The sequence below is a fragment of the Microcaecilia unicolor genome, chromosome 1, assembly GCF_901765095.1.
Source record: "Microcaecilia unicolor chromosome 1, aMicUni1.1, whole genome shotgun sequence".
Taxonomy (NCBI): domain Eukaryota; kingdom Metazoa; phylum Chordata; class Amphibia; order Gymnophiona; family Siphonopidae; genus Microcaecilia; species Microcaecilia unicolor.
In genome coordinates, this window is record NC_044031.1 from 373,822,999 (window position 1) to 373,844,898 (window position 21,900).

General features: G+C 45.3%; 1 protein-coding gene across 1 annotated transcript in view; it reads right to left on the reverse strand.

Annotated features, from left to right (window-relative positions):
* DNAH5 (dynein axonemal heavy chain 5) overlaps positions 1 to 21,900 on the reverse strand; it is a 925,453-nt gene that overhangs the window by 226,097 nt on the left and 677,456 nt on the right. Inside the window, 1 exon segment of the mRNA XM_030220396.1 lies at positions 16,006 to 16,143. Within this exon segment, the coding sequence (XP_030076256.1) occupies positions 16,006 to 16,143 (138 nt within the window).

The window sequence follows — 21,900 nt, forward strand, 5'->3', positions numbered from 1 at the left end:
CAGAGCACTTCAGGCAGGCGGACCCAGGCCCATCCCCCCCTACCTGTTATACTTGTGGTGCAAAATTGGAGCCCTTCAAAACCCACCAGAAACCCACTGTACCCACATGTAGGTGCCCCCCCCTTCACCCCTTAGGGCTATGGTAGTGGTGTATAGTTGTGGGGAGTGGGTTTTGGGGGGGGTTGGGGGGCTCAGCACCCAAGTTAAGGGAGCTATGCATCTGGGACTAATTTGCGAAGTCCACTTTAGTGCCCCCCAGGGGGGCCAGTTGGTGCCCTGGCATGTGAGGGGGACCAGTGCACTACGAATCCTGGCCCCTCCCACGACCAAATGCCTTGGATTTGTTAGTTTTTGAGATGGGCGCCATCGGTTTCCATTATCGGCGAAAACTGATGGCGCCCATCTCTAAATCCGGCGATCTCAGCATTTAGGTCGACTATCTCTAATGTTGACCTAAACCGTATTTTCGAAATGAAAGATGGCCGCCCATCTTGTTTCGAAAATACAGTCGGCCCCGCCCCTTGGCGGTGCTATCCTCTGAGATGGGCGCCCTTAGAGATGGCCGGTCTTGTTCGAAAATGGCCCTCCAGGTGTCCTTAAATAAAAATAAAAATCAGACAAAAGATTAATACTGTCAAGTACTGAGCATGATGTAAATATGCGAATGCAAAGAGCCTAAGAAATAAGATGGGAGAGTTAGAATATATTGCACTAAATGAAAAATTAGATATAATAGGCATCTCTGAGACCTGGTGGAAGGAGGATAACCATTGGGACACTGTCATTCTGGGGTACAAATTATATCGTAGTGATAGGGTGGATCGAATTGGTGGAGGGGTAGCATTGTATATTAACGAGAGCCTTGAATCAAATAAATTGAAACTTCTGCAGGAAACAAAATACTTCTTGGAATCACTGTGCATTGCAATTCCATGTGTAAAGGGGAAAAGGATAGTGACAGGAGTGTACTACCATCCGCCTGGCCAGGATGAACAGACGGATGCAGAAATGTTAAAGGAAATTAGGGACGCAAACAAAATGGGCAACACAATAATAATGGGTGATTTCAATTACCCCGATATTGACTGGGTAAATGTAACATCGAGGCACGCTAGGGAGGTAAAATTCCCGAGGAGTAAAGGGGGCGATCAGGGAAGACAAAGCCGTAACGGAGAGATTAAATGAATTCTTTGCTTCGGCCTTTAACGAGGAAGATTTGGGTGGGATACCGGTGCCAGAAATGGTATTCGAAGCTGACGAGTCGGAGAAACTTAATGAATTCTCTGTAAACCTGGAGGATGTAATGAGACAGTTCTACAAACTGAAGAGTAGCAAATCTCCTGGACCGGATAGTATTCATCCCAGAGTACTGATAGAATTGAAAAATGAACTTGCGGAGTTATTGTTACTAATATGTAATTTATCCTTAAAATCAAGCATCGTACTGGAAGATTGGAGGGTGGCCAATGTAACGCCGATTTTTAAAAAAGGTTCCAGAGGAGATCCGGGAAATTATAGACCGGTGAGTCTGACGTCGGTGCCGGGCAAAATGGTAGAGACTATTATAAAGAACAAAATTACAGAGCATATTCAAAAGCATAGATTAATGAGACAAAGTCAACATGGATTTAGTGAAGGGAAATCTTGCCTCACCAATCTACTACATTTCTTTGAAGGGGTGAACAAACATGTGGATAAAGGTGAGCCGGTTGATATTGTGTATCTAGATTTTCAGAAGGCGATTGACAAAGTACCTCATGAAAGACTCCAGAGGAAATTGGAGAGTCATGGGATAGGAGGTAGGGTTCTATTGTGGATTAAAAATTGGTTAAAAGATAGAAAACAGAGAGTAGGGTTAAATGGTCAGTATTCTCAATGGAGAAGAGTAGTTAGTGGGGTTCCCCAGGGGTCTGTGCTGGGATCGCTGCTTTTTAACATATTTATAAATGACCTAGAGATGGGAATAACTAGTGAGGTAATTAAATTTGCTGATGACACAAAGTTATTCAAAGTCGTTAAATCACGGGAGGATTGTGAATAATTACAAGAGGACCTTACGATACTGGGAGACTGGGCGTCTAAATGGCAGATGACGTTTAATGTGAGCAAGTGCAAAGTGATGCATGTGGGAAAGAGGAACCCGAATTATAGCTACATCATGCAAGGTTCCACGTTAGGAATCACCAGGGCTTTTTTTGTGCCGATGCACAACGGTACGGCGTACTGGCACCTTTTTTTCCAGCGAATCCTGCACCCTTTCTCTCACTCCCCTACTGTCCAGCGATTCTCCTCTCTCCCCCTGCCCTCCCCTTACATCGATGTGGAGCGATTCTCCTCTTTCCCCTGCCCTCCCCTTCTATCGATTCATTTCCCAAGCCTGTCTTTCTTCTCCCCTGCCTGCCTGCCTGCTATGAAGCAATAAAGAAAGGCTGCAGGCAGTGATTGAGAGAGGCTGACAGTGTCAAAGCTTCCCTCTGCGAGTCCCGCCTATGCGGAAACAGGAAGTTGAAACAAAGTAGGCAGGACTCGCAGAGTAGAGAGTTGCACGGGGACAGAAATCTTACCCATCCCCGCCCGTCCCTGCTAGAATCTCACCCATCCCCACCCGTCCCCATTGGAATCTTACCCATCCCCACCCATCCCCGCAAAAATTTAATCCATCCCAACCCGTCCCCACCCGTCCCCGCAAGAATTTAACCCATCCCCACCCATCCCCGCAAAAATTTAATGGTACATAAAAGAAAATTCTGGTCAGCTTCCTCAGTCTCTCTCTGGATTTGGGACACATCACTGTAGGCAAGGAAGGAATGGAAGCTGAAACTTAGAACATTCTGGTGTGCACATGTAAGATTTGTCTCTGATTTTTGGCACTGTGTGCTGAGAGGTCACCACATGCACGCGCCAGTAGGTCAGGTAACATCCAATGCTCTTGCCTGTGTCAGAGCTGAGGTCTGCGCATCAGCCCAAGAGCAAAGAGGATTAATTGTAACATAGTAAGTGACAGCAAATAAAGACCTGAATGGTCCATCCAGTCTGCCCAATAGTCACACATTATCAATCCATGATTAAATCAACGAGTGTGATATTATATACTTTTCTTCCGTGTTTCTGGAACATAGACCATAGAAGTCTATCTGGCCCTATCCTTATGTTCCAACTGCTGGAGTTCTCGCTGAAGCCCACTCCAGTCTATTCATCTTTTCATTTGTGGGATACAGACCGCAAAAATCTGTCCAGCACTGTCCTTATGTTCCAGCTACTGAAGTTGCTGTCTAAGCCCTTTCTAGCCCATCCTAAACCAGACTGCCATATATTAGACACAGACCATACAAGTCTTCCCGGTATCGGTCCTAGTTAATCACAGCCAGAGTCACCATCTAAGCGTCACTTGACACATCCACACACATGCAGCCATTTAAGGTTAGGATTTTTATAACTTCCATTTTCTAATTAGAGATCCTCTGTATTCAACCAAGCCTTTTTGAATTCCTTCATCATTTGTGTCTCTACCACCTCCTTAACGGAAGACTTTACACATTTGTGCTGTTAAAGCAAGGAGGAAGAGGAGGAGGAGGAGACAGCATTCAAGGTACTCGGTAGATGAGAGGCTGATGCAGTGCAGCTTATACTTCCACGGGAACCCCGCAGAACTGCTTCCATCCCCGCGGGAACCCTGCAGGACCTGCTTCCATCCCCGCGGGAACCCCGCAGAACTGTTTCCATCCCCACAGGAACCCCGCAGGACCTGCTTCCGTCCCTGCGGGAATCCCGCGGGTTCCGCGGGATTCCCGCGAACCCCGTCCCCGTGCAGCTCTCTATCGCAGAGGGAAGCTCCTATGCTGTCAGCCTCTCTCAATCGCTTCCTGCAGCCTTTCTTTATTGCTTCATAGCAGGCAGGCAGGCAGAGGAGAAAGAAGGACGGGCTGGGGAACAAATCGATAGAAGGGGAGGGCAGGGGAGAGTGGAGAATTGCTGGACATCGATGTAAGGGGAGGGCAGGGGAAGAGAGGAGAATCGCTGGGCATGGATGGGAGGGGAGAGAAGGGGAGAGAGGAAGAGAATCACTGGCCATGGAGGGGAGAGAGGAGAATTGCTGGACATGGATGGGACGGGAGGGCAGGGGAGAGAGGAGAATCACTAGACATGGATGGGAGGGGAGAGCAGGGGAGAGAGGAGAATTGCTGGACATCGATGGAAGGGAGGGCAGGGAAGAGAGAATTGCTGGACATGGATGGGAGGGGAGGGCAGGGGAGGGCAGGGGAGAGAGGAGAATTGCTGGGCATGGATGGGAGGGGAGGGCAGGGGAGAGAGAAGGAGAATTACTGGACATGGAGGGGAGGGCAGGGCAGGGGGAGAGAGAAGAATTGCTGGACATGGATGGGACGGGAGGGCAGGGGGAGAGAGAAAAATTGCTGGACATGGATGGGACGGGAGGGCAGGGGAGAGAGGAGAATCGTTGGACATGGATGGGACGGGAGGGCAGGGGAGAGAGGAGAATTGCTGGACATTGATGGAAGGGGAGGGCAGGGAAGAGAGAATCGCTGGACGTGGATGGGAGGGGAGGGCAGGGGAGAGAGGAGAATTGCTGGACATCGATGGAATGGGAGGGCAGGGAAGAGAGAATTGCTGGACATGGATGGGAGGGGAGGGCAGGGAAGAGAGAATCGCTGGACGTGGATGGGGGGGAGGGCAGTGGGAGAGAGGAGAATCGCTGGGCATGGATGGGAGGGGAGGGCAGGGGAGAGAGGAGGAGAATCGCTGGACATGGAGGGGAGGGGAGAGAGGAGAATCGCTGGACATGGATGGGAGGGGAAGGCAGGAGAGAGAGGAGAATCTCTGGACATGGATGGGAGGGGAGGGCAGGGGAGAGAGGAGAATCGCTGGACATGGATAGAAGGGGAGGGCAGGGAAGAGAGAATCGCTGGACGTGGATGGGAGGCGAAGGCAAGGGAGAGAGGAGAATCACTAGGCATGGATGGCAGGGGAGGATAGGTTGCAGAGAAGAATCGCTGGACATTGATGGGAGGGGAGGGCAGGGGAGAGAGGAGACATACTGGACATGAATGGGAGGGGAGGTCAGGGAAGAGAGATTCCATGGACATGGATGGAAGGAGAGGGCAGGGGAGAGAAGAATCAGACATGGATGAGAGGGGAGGGAAGGGGAGAGAGGAGAATCGCTGGACATGGATGGCAGGCGAGGACAGGGGACAGAGGAGAATCGCTGGACATGGGAGGGGAGGGAAGACAGGAAGGAGATGCACATGGATGGGGAGGGAAGGGGAGGGGAGGGGAGGGCATGAAAGAGAGGAGAAATGCTGGAAATGGATGGAGAGGACAGGAGATAGAGGAGAATTGCTGGACATGGATGGATGGAGAGGTTTGGGGGGAGAGAGGAGAAATGCTGGACTTGGATGGAGGAGAGGGTAGAGAGAATTATTGCTTTACTAGTAAAAAAGGCCCGTTTCTGTTTTAAAGGAAACGGGCGCTAGCAAGGTTTTCCAAGGAGTGTGTATGTTTGAGAGAGTGTGTGTGTGAGAGTGACTGTGTGAGAGAGAGTGAATGTGCGAGTGTGTGTGACAGAGAGAGAGTGAGACTGGGTGCGAGTGTGTGTGTGACAATGAGAGTATGTGCCAGGGCCCCCCTCCCTCCCAGCTCCAGGGTCGTCGTCGCCCCCCCCCCCGGTCTGTCTCCCAGTTGGAGGGTCCCCCCTCCCTCCCTTTTTCCCAGTTGCAGGGGAGTCCCCTCCTTGCCTCCCTTTTTCCTAGTTGCAGGGTCCCCCCTGCCTCCCTTTTTCCCAGTTGCAGGGTCTCCCCTGCCTCCCTTTTTCCCAGTTGCAGGATCTGTCTGTCTCCCCCCTCCTTGTGTCCGCCACGTTTTAAGGCACTGTCTATCCAGCTGAAACAGCTTTAGACTTGTTTCAGATGGAACAACAATTTAATAAGGACAATGTGAAGCAGCAGCTCCTGTGTGTGAGTGAGTGTGAGACAGAGAGTGATGTGTCTGTGAGCCATCATGCCTTCCCCTCTCCAGAGGAGTCTTTAGTCCTGCTATCATTTTGCTGATCCTGTAGCTGTCCTCCAGTTTCCTCGGGATCATTCTGCTCTTCCTGGGGGTCATGCGTTTCGTTGGTATCGTTGTCTTCCTCCACTCCCTCCCCTGAGTCACTTTGGCCCTCCTTGTGATCGCTGCCGGCAGTGTCCCGTGTGCCAGCTTCCTCCGTCTCCTCCTCATTCCTCCTCCCAGTGCTTTTCACCTTCGCCTCATTGTGGTCCACACTCTTGACCACCTCCTGACGGCTTCACCCGAGGCGTCTGAATCCGGACTTGTAGAGGGAGGGCGTCGTCGGTTTTTTGAGGGTGGTTAGGGTGGTTGGCAGCCATTCTGGAGCGATTCCTAGGCAGGGGGAGAAGTTTCCCTACTCCTCCCATGCCTCCCCCTGACAATGGACCCTCGCCGCAGCCGATTTGCTGCTCCCTGCATCGCGGTTCCTCCCCTCTCCCTGACGTCACTATTATCTACTCCATGAAGCAGCAGACCACCAGAAGCCACGGTCCCAGGCAGCCTCAGAATGTTGGAGGTGAGCTTTATTATATAGGATATGAATACAGGGGAGGGAAAAGAGGAGAAATGGTGGACATTGATGGAGGGGAGGAGAGAGGAGAAGTGCTGGGCATGGATGGAGGGGAGGAAAGAAAAAGGAAGAAGATGCACATGGATGGAGATGAGGGAAAGGGAAGAGAGGAGAAAAACTGCACATGGATGGAGATGAGGGAAAGGAAAGAGAGGAGAAAAACTGCACATGGATGGAGAAAATAGGCAAAAGCTAGATCCATGGTATACCTCCTCCAGTCAATTCCATGGAGGAGGACACAGCTTTTACTTATGGATGTAGGGCAAGAAATGAAGAAGAAAGGAGGAAAGTAAAGAAATAAATGGAAAGGAAGCCCTGGAAACAGAGTTAAGAGAACAGATAGAGAGCAGCAGAATCAGAGACTGGGACAATATGGATAGAAAAACAAAGTCACCAAACAAAGGTAGAAAAAATCATTTTATTTTCATTTTAGTGTTTGGAATATGTCCAATTTGAGAATTTACATCGGCTGTCTTATTTTGCACTGGGTATACTGGAGCTGTAACAGCTTACAGAAATGATTTATAATGAAAAAAAATCACATTTTTTTCTCCTATACTAGTATAATATTTTCAATGATGTCTGTTTTTTAAAAAATTATTTTATTTATTTCAATTTAAATGTTACAAGTTACATAAATTCACTTGCAATTGCTATACAGAGAACTCAAATATGAATAGATATATTATAAAGAAATCATATAACTCTTCCTTAGACCACATGTAAATAGGGGGTGTGAAAGAGAAAAAATTAAGGAGTTATATAAAAGAAAACACTTATTTAGAAATTGGCCTGGACAGTTTCTCCTCTCCTTAATCTCTTTCTCTATCCCTGGATCCATCGAGTGCCTTTTCTAATTTCAAAAAAGCAGTAACTTGCTCAGGTTCCCAAAATACATACTTATTTTCCAAGTAAGTTACTATATATTTACATGAGTAAGCTAGCAGGTATTTTGCTCCTATCGATCTCGTTTCCTCATCCGTTTCACTTGTAGGCTTTTTCAAGGGCTGTGCTTCAACAGAGAAAACATTGAGAAACTTTTTTTTCCTCTCTCTTGTTCTGATCATGGCTTAGTGCTGCTTTGAAAGGTGGGGCCACCGTCGAGTAACAGATAAGTGCTCGACTTTATTTTTATTATTATTATTATTTATTGCATTTGTACCCCACATTATCCCACCTATTTGCAGGCTCAATGTGGCTTACAGAGTGTTGTTATGACAAAGTCATGATAGGATCTTAGATACAATCGGTAGTAATCAGAAGATGTATGAGGGATTAGAGAGGTAGGTGATTAGGTAGGGTGGTGTAAGAGGTGTATTTTAGTCCTTGAGTGGGTTGGGTGGTGAGTTGAGTCATTAAGGGTTCTTTATCTATGTAAAGCTGCTCTATAGCACTTCATGAAAATTAGTGAAGGTTTTTATGAACCAAATAAAATTTGAAGTTAGCATTGATATTGTCAATATATTTAAAAAAAACGTTTTTTGTAAAAAAGAGCAAAATTGCTAAACTCTTTTTGGAAATAAATTAAAAGTTAAAATAATTCTTTCCAAGCAAGGTTTTTATGACCAGTGATGAACACCATGCCCCCAGTTAAAGCCGCTGAAAACTGAAAGTAAGCGGTCGGGCGTTTTGAGGTCTTTTCCTTGCTTTTTAGAAATATTTTGTTAAAATCAAACATCATATTTCCATATAAATTTTATTGGATTCCTCTTTATATGTTTGGTGACCTTATACCTTGTCGCATCTTTTATCTCGTGGCTCTTAACAGTATTACAAAATGGCGATTGTATCTACGTCTCACATGGTGTCCGTACATTGCAGTATTGAAGGCCATCTTGTTGGTCATCTTGACGAACCATCCCCACTGACAGCAGGTACCTGTGAACGATAGGCTGTGTGTTCATTAGTTTCATGATATTCTACTTTTTAATCCCACATATCAAGAAAAAGAGACGGATGGTGAAACATTGACAGCTGGGCACCTGACTCAGTCCGGTCAAGTGGCACCCCCAAATCAGTACGTCAAACCTAGAGATAAATCTAATCATTTGGAAAAATGACCGTAGAGCACAAGCGAGAAAAGAGAAAAATGCACGAGTCACCCTCCCGTGGAAAGAGGGAAAAAGAGGGTGCGCCATGATACCACAGCCAAGAGTGGATCTTCAGATGTGGACAACACCGGTATCGAGAATGAGGCTGGTAATGATTCTGAAAGTGTGAGTGGGCTTGTTATAGACAATCAGGCAAATTTTCAAAAGAGAAGGGCGTCCAAAAAGTGACACAAAAGGCGTCCCTGTGAAAGAAGGTCACCCAAATCCACAGGGCCATAAGAACGTCCTCAGCGCAAGGACGCCCATCTATGGTAGAAATGGTTGTTGTTGTTGTTGTATGGTAGTCCCCACAGGAGGTGTGTTAGGGGCGTTACGAGATGGGCATTACGAGATGGGCGCCCCCAGCGTATAAGGGCTAGCGAAATGGTTTCGCATGGGTGAGAAGTTGGGCGTCCTTAGTTAGAACTGAAATAAAAGCTGACCAGGCTAAGGGAGAAGTCGTCATTGGCGATTTTGTGGAGTTCGAGAGTGGCGAGATCGTTGTTGGGAGAGAAAGTTGAGAGTTGTTCAGTGCCCTGTTACCTTTATTTTTTTAAATTTATGAGAAGTCTTTATTGTTACCTTTGTCTATGTACCTGGTTTGCTGCTCTATCTGCCCTTCAGTATGCTGTGGCTGGTGCCCACTAAGACCAGCTTCTGTGTCTGACTGGTGTCATCACCTGCACAGCAAAAGGGGTGGAAGTGTATTGCTTAAAATAACCCAGTTTGTTTTGCATCATTCATATACATAGCCCCACATGTGAAGACCCAGGAAACAGATGATGAAGAATGGCATTAGCAGATAATCACAGATGGAGAGGAGGAGTAAGAGTGCACTTTAGAGACTGATGTGCAAGAGAGCCACACAGTCAGGTGGGGTAGACATAGAACTGTGGAAGGAGTGTAGAGGTCACAGTGAAAATACCTTTGGGGTGGGTGACTGTTTTGGTGCCATTGTGCCAATGCAATGCAAAGAATCAAAAATACTGAGAAGGGCGCTTAAATACTATCACAGGGATGCCCATGTAAGAACTTGATGGGCGTCATAATTTCGATTATTGACAAAATTCCTAAACGTCCCCAGCTGCTCTCTGCGATTTGGACGTCCTCATTTCGATTATGGGTGGGAAGCATAGACGTCTCCAGCTGCTCTGTGTTTTGGACGCCCTAATTTCGATTATGGGTGAAAATGATAAACGTCCCCAGCTGCTCTTCCGGTTTGGAAGTTTGAATTCCCTTTATTGACGCCTCTTTAAAACGGCTTTCTCTGTGCTTGCACTTTAGAGGTTTTTCTTTAGGTCATGGGGTGGTATTTTTAAGCGTTTTACCTTCAGTTATAGTAAACCTTGTTTTTGCCACTGTATGCTTTTGTAGACCTGTTTGTTTTTTTCGGTGTAATTTTTTTTTGGGGGGGGGGATGCCTTTTGGCCAATTCTTAAAAGATAACTGGTGTGTGGGCTGTGTACCTTTCCTTTCAAAAAGTTTCTGGCTGGGTGTTAGCTGGCAGCTTAGCATATACTCTGCATTTTCTGCATCTGACCAACTCTCCATCCTCTACCCTCCAGGAGCTGCTTGCTATGTTTGATGCGGTCCCTCACTGACCCCCAATCTCTCTGCTTAGTTGAAGCAGCCAGCCTCTGGCTCCTTAGTTGAAGCAGCCAGCCTCTGGCTCCTTGGAGCAAACAGATTGGTGTTCCTTTTGGCAATTTCTGGAACCACAAGTTCAAGGTAAGCTCATACCTCTCAGCCACCTCTTCTCCTTCTGCTATGTAGGTGCTAAACAAACACGTCTTGCATCTTGCACTGCAGCTGGTCAACAGGATTGCAAGGGACAGCAGTGGACTCTAATACACTGGACTATGATACTGATGATTGTTTCTACCCAGTTCATTATATAGATGTCTTGTTCTCTATTGGACACAGTTGTGCCTGCCTGTGGGGGTGGGGGAGGGGAAGAGGCCCTGAGAATGGATGTGTGCATCCCTCATGGTCAAGGGCTCCCCATTCTCTCTATGTTCTCTGCATTCAAATCTTACCTCTATTTTCACCAGGTTTGTGGTTGCTGTGCAGTGGTGGAAGGAGACGCCACTTGTTGCTGCATCAGGGCTGTACTGTGTGCTTGCAGGTCACGCCGTAGACCCACAATGCTATGCTCCAGCTGTTGGAGCTGCTGTACTGCTTCCTGTTGGGCCTGTACTGCTCCCCGGTAGGTTCCATCCTTCTTTATGTGGTGAACCCCAGTCCCCTTTTATGAAGAGTCCACCCATTCTCAAGGTTTGTTGGGGGGGGAGGGGAAGCATATATGCACTGAATGTCTTTTATACATTATTCAACACAGTCCTACAATCCTCCATAGTTATGGAACAACAACATTTCTAAATTCTATCCTGCAAATTAATTTCAAGGTGGCCACAGGTGCGTGCCTACCACGGCCTTGAGCCCTTAAGTCATGGTGAGGGAGAGGGGTTCTGATTACAGTTCCTATTCTAAATTACCTGCAGGTGGCTACAGCCCAGTGCCTACATAATTCTCCTAGCCTGTGCCCTTCTGTACCTGATGTATTATATTGCAATTGTGATGAAGTAAACTTCCATCTAATGCTTTTACCGTTGTTTTCTCTTTTTTCCTCAGCACTATATACCATTGCTGATACATTCAATGTGAAAAGATGACCCAGCTGTTTCTAGTTCCTTCCTCACCCCCCCCCCCCCCCAATGTGGTTTGGTTGTGGGTAAGGGTGTCTGGTGATCAGACAGCAAACATCGTCTATGCGCTACCTATGGTTATCTGCAAGTTTGTAATTGGCAGATCACTAGTGCTAGACAACATACCTATTATTTACACAACTCTGTGCTGTGGGGCTCTATGGTAAGGGGGGAGAGGCTGGATGGGCATTTCTGTTCCTCAACAGAAATGCCCACCCAGCCTCCCCCCACTTACCATACAGCCATGCAAATTGGAAGAAACAGGTGGCCTTCTGTATGGCCACACTTATGACATATGTACCAAAGTTTCTCTGTCACAGTTCACCTTTCATGCAACCCAGATTGCTGCCTCCTCTCACATCAACCCCAGCATTTGATAATATGTAGTGCACAAAGTAGAGACACACACCTTGTTATATGAAAAATATGAAACTTGTATTGAACCAAACAAAAAAATAGAACTATGTACAATTTCTTTTAAACAAAGTTTCTCAAGGGAGGCCTTGTCCTGCTCCTTGCATGGCCCTTTGCAGCAGGCTAACGAGCAGCACCAGGAGCAGCCTCTGTGCCCTGAAGTGCTGCTCGTTAGCCTGTTGCATCACCGACACCTCCTGCAGCAATTGGTTTTGGCTATTCACCAGTTGCTGAGAAGGCGCAGGGCTGGGGATGGGGCTGGGGATGGTGTGGAGAGGGCTGGAGGTGTTCGGTCCTCCTCCTCCTCAAGTGGAGGCATATTCTGTCAGGGGTCCTCCTCCTCCTCCTGCTTCACCACCGATTCAGGCAGTCCTGTCTCCTCCTCCTGCTGCTGCTCCTCCTCCACCACCGGAGCAGGCAGTGCTGCCTCCTCCTCCTGCTGCTGGCGCCCTGTGTATGTAAAAGGATTGTCCTTGAGATCAGCACATTCAACATGGCTTGCATAGTGCAGGAGCTGGCTGGCTGGCATGAGGCAAGAATGGGGAAAGGTGGGGGTCAGTGGTAAGCCCTGGGCTAGACACATGCTTGAGATGACATGACAGGGAACCCTGGAAGCTGGTGTGAAAAAGGAGTACACTATAAGATGTGTTGGCAGGAAACACTCATTCCTCAGCAGGACATTAGCATTTTGAGTTGTGACTATGGTAGGATGACCATTTTGTTTTTTTGGGGGGGAGAGGATGAGGGGAGTGGAAGCACTATTTCTTTACATTACTTTCAAATCATGCTATGACATCCACTAAGAACAGGACATCAGGCAAGAATACCACAAAACAGTATCCACCCCAGGAAGGGGGTTACAGAAGTGAGGCATGTCATCTCATTCATCTCAGAGGAGGTTAGTTGGAAGTTACAGCCACACTCATGGGAGGGTAGCTGCAACCTCAGGCCTTGATCTGGGACAGAGGTGTGATTTACTAGTTGCCTATTAGCCACATGGAAACTGAACATAAAATTTGCATTATTAAATAAATATATTTACAAAGGATTACAGGTGGCTTGTTTATAATACTTACATTGAGCCCTGAGGCGCTGTCGCACGCTCTGAATGAGGTTGGGTGGTCCCGCCGTATGTGGCGGAACCTTCGCCGTAGGGACTCGAGGTCCCGACATTTGCCAAAATGTCTGTAAGATACAAGTTTGTACACCAGGAGTCAGGGGATGGCCCTTCTTGCCTTCACAACATAAAATCATTTAGCAGCTAAATTGTAGAGACACACAACACTACTGATGGGGGGTAGGTGGGACATGACATTGGTAAGGGTGAAGTCACTGAGGTTGACATGAGGACAGTCCTGGGGGGCAGGTGGTGATGGTGCATAAATAAAGTGTGACGGTGCCGTAGACACAGGTGCACCAGAAGCGGGCTCTCAGCGGTGCTGACATTTGGTTCTCTTCGGAGCGCCATCTCAGTGAATAACCCTTGGAAAACGTGCATCGCCTTATACAGACGCCCATGCATGATGGACGTCCCTACATGAACAGTTCCATATATGGACGACCATCCCATAAATGGAAGGGTTAGCACATGGACGTCCTGCCCCCATATATAATGGGTCAGCATGATGCATGGACATCCATGACGTGCATGGGCCATCGTCATGCATGTGGGGCCTTATTTGAATGAGTACATGTTCATACGTGCGGAGCCTTCCTTATATAGATCATTATCAAGTGTGCGAACCTCTTCATATATACACAATAAAATATGTATGTTCATTACATTTCCCATAGCTGAATGTTCCACAAGTACAGTGCATGTAGTTGCGGACATCCAGGTACGGGAACATAAGGAACATTAATGTGTAAAGTACAGTAACAAGGACGTGTTTCTCACAGAATTGCCGAAGGACGTCCCTCTTAGAGGCCTGCCGTCCTTCGGTGGGCCTAGTAAGATGGACGTCCTTCGGCAGTGTACTTGCGGACTGTACTTGCGGACATCCAGGTACAGGAATATAAGGAACATTAATAAGGGACGCCCAAAGTATAGTAAAAAGGATGCCCATCTTCCAGAACCACGAAAGGACGTCCCTAAAATATTCACTGTACTTGCCAATTTGTCATATCAACGTCCTTATTAGTATACTTTCGACTTCTCTGATGTACCTGGCTGTTCCGTGCACTACATGCACTTACGGAACATGTAGTGTTGATATGACAAATTGGCAAGTACAGTGAATATTTTAGGGATGTCCTTTCATGGTCCTGGAAGATGGGCATTCTTTTTACTATACTTTCGGCGTCCCTGATTTGCACTGCAATAAATGGAATGTCTAAGGACGTCCATACTATTTTTCAATTATACCTACCTGATTTTGGCCGACTTCACGAGGGCGTCCTAATTCATACTTGGATGATGTTTTGAAAATGCCCCTCAATGTGTCCGAAAATGTTGCGGCTGTCCCTCAACCAGTGAGATATATATAGTTTGTCAACAGATAGACTAGACCCTCCCCCAGGTTTAATGGCACGAGCTACTCAGACCATTTTTGTTTTGTTAATATACACACTATAAGATTGTTCAGCGATGTTCAAAATGCTATATGATAGGGTATCCAACAAGCTTTAGATATCATAAACATCAGAGCGTCACCCGAGGATTACATACAAAGATTTATGCCTGGAAGTTTACATAATTCCTTGTATTCTAGAAATCACATACCGGGAGGGCCCTAGGTAGGGCATTTCTTAAAACAGGTCAGTAATTTTCTGCAGAGTTTCAGAGAAATACACATCAATAAGAACATGCATCTCATTGTGACAGTTATCAGAAACAAAGAGGGGGGGGGGGTTGTAACAGGTCTTTACAAAGTGTTCTTGATAACCACATTATTGGGAAGAAAAGAAGACATTTAGTAGATCTAAATAACGTGGGTAATAACTTGTGCTTTGTGGAGAGTCTCAAGACACTCACCACTGATGTCAAGCTAAAAGAAGTAGAATTGTTACATGAAGTCAGAAAATGAAATGCCGAGCTAGGATGGTCAGAAAATAAAAAAGTTGTTGAGCGACGTAGTGGTTTTTGAACAACATCTGGAAATAAACATATGAGTCCTACATCATATAGACAGAAATGGCTGGTGTCTTTTTAAAACAAGTGACCGTCAGCCATTCCATAAGACCGTATATCTGTTATTCCATCATGATCATTTTTACGGTATCTTAGATGTCAAACAGATCTACGGTAAGAAACATTTCTGTAAACACTGTGAAATGCCTTATAGCCGCAACCACACCTACAAATCATGCTGTCATCTGTGTCTATCCAACACATACGCAGTTCAGACGGGGGTAGAGAGAGTTGCCCTAACTGCCGGTTGTACTATCGTTCTAAAGAATGTTTAAAACGACATACAAACCTGGCGTCCAAAAAAGAGATAGAATGCTTGTCTAAAATATTTTGTGATAAGTGCGACTCTTACAAAGAGCAAAAGCACAAATGCAAAGTCATAAAATGTTTGCAGTGTGGTGATCACTTACTGAGAGGCAAAAAACATTTATGTTATATGATAAGGCTGGCTAGGCCTAAAACATCAAAAAGGTATATAATTTATGACTGTGAATGTATGCAAGAATCGAGGGTGCACATGGCCAACTACATCTTTGCAATTGATCTTTACCATGAGCACAAATGGGAATTCAATGGGGTAAATTGTCTCGCCAAGTTCTTAGGTTCTTTTATTGACAAGCGGTTCAAGGACCACACTTTCATAGCATACAATTCGAAAGGTTACGATGGTTATTTCATCGTCAGTCAGCTGTTGCAGGAAATGATGGATATGAGTTTGTTAGTGCAGGGTGGTAAGCTTTTACAAATAGGGGTTGACGTGTTGGGCATTTGCTTTATAGATTCTCTAAATATCTTTGGCCTAACATTTCTATAGACCTTAACTGTGCATTAATAAAGCTGTTTGTTATCATATTGCGTCAATCACATCATAAAGCAATACATGAAATGCATACCTAGGTGCTCCACCACCCTTTCTCTTTCTCCCCCACCCCACTAAACAGGACAACAGTAACCAACATACAAAGGCTTTAGATTTGTGCCTACCAGCATGTTTCAGTGTAGAACTCATAGTACGACATTGCTTCCACTACTGACCTGTTTCTCCACCATAGCCTTTTCATACTGTGCCTGTACAACATCCAGTTCAGTCTGTTTGGCATCCAGCTCTGCTTGTGCCTTCTGCAGATCTAACATGGCGGTAGACAGACGACTCTCTTGGATTGCCAAATTAGCCTGCATACAATCATATACAAAGAAAAATTATTTCAAAGGCTGGAAACTGTATGGAACGTTCTGCTGTCAAACATATCGTTTACCTTAATTTCATTATGCATAAAAATCTGTTATAGATAATTGATTTCATAAGGCATCTGGAATACATCAATCAGTTCTGTGAGGGGCTAAATTCTATCACACTTATTCAATATAATTATGTTATAAAATGTAATCAAACACCTCAAGTATTTAAAAAAAAAAAAAACCTGAGTGGATACAGACAAGTCCATATGTCTCTCAAGCTGCTACGAAGCATCCAGGCAACAGAGCCATGTCTGTATCCAAGTACAATGTCAATATTACAGATCCAGTTAAGCTTTTATAAATGCCCCATCAAATGTCTCCTTCCATCTGTTCACTTAGACAGCAAGGCAAAGAAGAAATTCAATAACTTGCCATTACAAGTCGAGCTGTTCTATTTCAACAATAATAATGCTGCTATTAGTATCAAATTGTTTTTATTTTTGGAAAATATGTTTCTAATGATCCCAAAAAACAATGTATAAACTGCACTTATCAAACATCTCCATCAAATGGTAACTGAAACTTCATCCAATTACAGTGAACTCCATTTTATAACAGTACTCTTTAAATATAGTCAGTTTCCCCTTCTTATATCCCTACCTCCAACAACCCACTCCTCCTCCCATCCCTCAACTCCCTCCTTTCCAGAACACAACCACTCCCCATTTTTTTAGTCATTAGGAAAGTATACCAAGATTAGATTCTTTAAACTTCTGTCAAAACTCACAATACAATTTCTTCTCCCTGATCTTGCTTATTGCAGACTTGATAAACCACCTAATTCAAAGAATAGGCCAAGATGATGCACAAAGGATAAAAATATAAAACATAAAAAAAGGAAAGGAATGCCAATTGAATAGAAAAGTATAAAATCATACATACAAAACGTCAACAAACAAGTTACAGACCGTGTGTAGCAACAGACACTGACTGGACGAGGCAACCAAACCCATTGTAGTATCTCCAAAAGCCGCTTTGAAAAAGTGCATTTAAGAATAGACTTTAATTTCTGAAAGGACTGTTTCAAGTGGATAAATGGTGGGAGATTGTTCCAGAGCTTAAGAGCTAGAAAATAAAAGGCTGAGTGTATTAGTTGTTTCATAGTGGGCTTGTTTGGTGTTGGGTAAAACTAGTCAATGAGAGACCAAAGATTTCAAAGCTTATGAGAGCATATAAGGTAAGGAAGACAACTAAGATGTGTCTAAGAAGTATGCCTTGTAAGCCAAGAAGAGAATTTAAATGGCACATGAAACTACTACTACTACTACTTAACATTTCTAGAGCGCTACTAGGGTTACACAGCGCTGTACAAAATAAACAGAGAAGGACGGTCCCTGCTCAAAGGAGCTTACAATCTAAAGAACGAAATGTCAAGTTGGGCAGTCTAGATTTCCTGGGTAGAGGTGTAGGTGCCGAAGGCAACGTTGAAGAGGTGGGCTTTAAGCAGAGATTTGAAGATGGGCAGGGAGGGGGCCTGGCATATGGGCTCGGGGAGTTTGTTCCACGCGTGGGGTGAGGCGAGGCAGAAAGGGCGGAGCCTGGAGTTGGCGGTGGTGGAGAAGGGTACAGAAAGGAGGGATTTGTCTTGAGAGCGGAGGTTACGGGTAGGAACGTAAGGGGAAATGAGGGTTGAGAGGTAAGGAGGGGCTGCAGATCGAGTTCATTTGTAGGTTAGTAGCAGAAACTGAATGGGGAACCAATGTATGTGGAGAAATAAAGGCATAATATGGTTGGGTCTGTAGGCACAGTAAAGAAGTCTTGCAGCAGTATTTTGAGGTTTGGAAATATTTTAATTGTTTTTTTTTTAATTTGTAAATTTTTTATTAACAAATCAGAATAACAACATCTGGAGACAAATACTCCTTTGAAAAGTTCAAAACATCAACATTCATGCAATATCACATCCAATTTTCCCCCCTCCCTGAGCTCTCAATCTCCCTCCCTCCATCTTCCCTTCCACCCCCTCCCCCCGGTCCCCTTCCTCCCCCCACCTCCACCCCTCCTCATCCGCATCTTATATCCCAGGTTTATTTCTCCCTTAATCATCTCTCCAAACCTCTGCTAAGTGTAGCCACTCTTCCACATTTGGATTATAATGACCCCTGCGTCTGTCCGTCAATTTTTCCAGTCCCATCAATAGTTGAAGTTTACCCTTCCAATCTTGCCCTGTAGGGCCCAACTTCTGCTTCCATTTCAATGCTATAGTTGTTTTTGCTGTCGCCAGGCCCATTCGTGTAATTCTACTTTGCCATTTCTTCCCACCCTTATTTCCATAACCTAGTAAACACCATTTGGGTTCACAAGAAAACTGGATTCCCACCGCTAGTGATATGTAACCCGTAACTACCTCCCAAAATTCCTGTATCTTCGGGCATTCCCACCATATATGAAAATATGTTCCTTTCCCCTCCTCGCACCTCCAACAGGTATCCGAGGTATTAGGATACATAGCCTTTATTCGGTCTGGAGTATAGTACCAGCGACTCAGGACCTTATAGGCATTTTCTTTAATTAGGACACACACTGATGCCTTTTTAACCTCTTTGCAAATTTTCCTCCATTGCCCCTCATTAAATTCTGTTTTAAGATCTTGTTCCCAAGCCCTCATATAAGAGAGCTTTACCATCCCAGAGCCTCTAATGTGTTCATATAGCTTAGAGATTCCTTTCCCACCCTCTCCTATTGTTCCCCATAAATTTTCAAACTTCTCACTCTCCAACCCTTTATCTTTGAACCACTTTTCTTTGCTCATGTAATTCTTTACTTGTAGGTACGCATATAAGTCAGTCTGTGGAAGATTATATTCTTGTTGTAGCATTTCAAAGCTCTTAAGATTCCCCTCCACTATGAGTTCACGAAATCTTATCAGCCCTTTATCAAACCATGTTGCAAATGTGTTATTCTCCCGCCCACCCGGGAATCCCAGTTCTTGAGTTAACCAGGCATAGGTGGAATGGGTCTGTGACCCCCTCAAGTTCTTCTTAAGTTTCCCCCATATTGTAAGTAAGTGGGAAATAAAGGGGTTCAGGGTCAGGGATCTATATATGTTGTCTGGGGCAGACCCCCACAACAAAGCATCTAAATTTCCCTCCTGGACTAAAATCTGTTCAAATCTCGTTACAGGAGATAGATCCACACTACTCCAGACCCCAGTTTGCCTGAGTTGCGCCAGCCAATAGTACCAAGTAATATTAGGCATGCCTCTTCCTCCCTGCTCTATCGTCTTCCACATTATTTTCTTTGATAATCGAGCTGGGTGACCTCCCCATACAAACTCCCCCAGCTCTGTTTGCATTTTCTGTAACTCCCCCTTAGGGACAGCAATTGGGAGAGTTTGAAAGAGGAAGAGTAACCTTGGTAGTATATTCATTTTTACAGCCGCTATGCGGCCCCACCACGATAACCATCCCTTCTTCCATTGGATTAGATCTCTCCTGATTGCCGCTATAAGTGGTACATAATTCAACTGGTATAGTGTAGTAAGATCACGTGGGATATGTATACCTAGGTAGCGGAAACTTCTGTCGGTCCAACGGAACACGGATCTCTTCGTTTGTTCCACCTCCTGCTCTGTTACTGTTATCCCCAAAAGTTCCGATTTATCAAAATTTACTTTAAACCCGGACATTCTTCCAAACATATTTAACTCTCTAATAAGCACCGGCAGGGCACTCCCTGGGGAACCTATATAAAATAATAGATCATCTGCAAATAAGGCTAATTTGTGTTCCTGCCCCCCCATCCGAACCCTTTTTACGTCTTTAAGCCCCCAGATTCGTTGAGCTAAAGGCTCAATAGAGATGGCAAACAATAACGGGGATAGGGGACACCCCTGTCTTGTTCCTCTTTGAATGTTAAATATACCAGACCATCCCCCATTCACCTTAATTCTTGCCACTGGGTGTTCATATAGCCCTTTCACCCATCCTACAAAAGGTCTACCCAGCCCCATTTCCAACATTACTTCCCACAGATATTCCCATTCCACTCTATCAAATGCCTTTTCTGCGTCTATTGTGAGAAGTGTCATAGAGTCCCCTCTTCTCTGCGCTCCCCAAATCAGGTTAAGAGTTCGTCTAATGTTATTTGCCACTTGCCTTTGACGTATAAAGCCAGATTGATCTTCATGAATAAGAGAGGGCAATATCTCGCTCAGTCTATCCGCCATAAGTTTAGCTAGAATTTTTACATCTACATTCAGCAAGGATATTGGGCGATAAGAGCCACACAATGTTGGATCTCTTCCAGGTTTTAGGAGCACCGATATCCCGGCTTCATGCATACTTGGCGGTAGGCCCCTTTCTACAAAACAAGCATTGCCCAATCTTACCAACAGAGGCCTAGCTCTTGATGAAAGAGTTTATAGTATTTGGCCGTGAACCCATCCATCCCAGGGGATATCCCTCCTTTCAGCCCTTTGATAACTTTTACTACTTCCTTCAAGGTCAAAGTAGCTTCAATTTTCTCCCTCTGTTGGGCCGTCACCCTCCGCAGACCCAGGCTCTGTAGGAATTTTCTAATTTCCCCTTTGGAGGCTGTGGATTCCGCACTATATAAAGTCTTATAAAACTTTACAAATTGCTCTCTAATTTCCCCATCTTGGTGAAACATCAAATCCTTTGGCCCCTTTATTTTAGTAATCGTATTTCAGACCCTTCTATCCCGTAGCCCTCTAGCTAGCATTGCGCTCGCTTTATTGCTGAATTCAAAGAATCTCTGCTGTATCAACTGCCTGTGGAATTCCATTGCTCTCAGCTGAATTTTTTGCTGCTCTCCCCTCCACTTTTTAAGCTCCAGTAGCTGCTGGGGTTTACCCTCCCTCTGATGTAGCACTTCCAGTCTTGCCAAATTACTCCGTACTTCCATCTCATGGGCTGCCCTCTTCTTTTTCATGTATGCTCCTTTACGTATGAGCACCCCCCTCACGACCACCTTAAGGGCGTCCCACAAGATCCCCTCCGACACTTCTCCTGTATCATTTATTTCTAGATACTCTGATGGTTGACCGTACTTCTTGACAATCCTCAACCTTATATAAAAGGGATTCATTTAATCTCCAAATTTGACTTCCCCCCTATTCCCCTAACCCATCTAATTTAACCCATACCGGTGCATGATCAGAGGCATGGGTATTTTCAATTTCTGCTTCTCGCACTTCCCCCCACACATTCCTGCTTCCCCAAATGGCATCTGTTCTCGCATATGTCCCCTGTACGTGTGCATAGTGTGTGAATTGTCGTTGACCCGGATGTTTCAAACGCCATATATCAATCAGATCTAATTCTCGCATCAATCTGTGGAATTGTTGCCCATTATATCCACCCCCTCCCTTCTGCCTGATGGAGTGGTCCAGTGACCCCACTGAATGGTTAAAGTCCCCCCAATCAACACCCCCCCCCCCCCCCACAAAAGGGAGCAATTCTTCCCGAAGTGAATCAAAGTATTTTCCCTGACCCACATTAGGAGCATATACATTGATAAGTGTAATATTTCGACCATTCAGTTGCCCTTTAATTGCCAGGCATCTTCCCTCTCTGTCCTTGTAAACTGCTTCTTTATTAAACTTCAAATGATCCCTCACATATATCACCAACCCTCCCGTCTTATTTCCCCTGGAGTCTGCTAGGGCGTACCCTACGCCCAGACCTTTATTCATAATTAGAGATTCATCACATTGTTTAATGTGTGTCT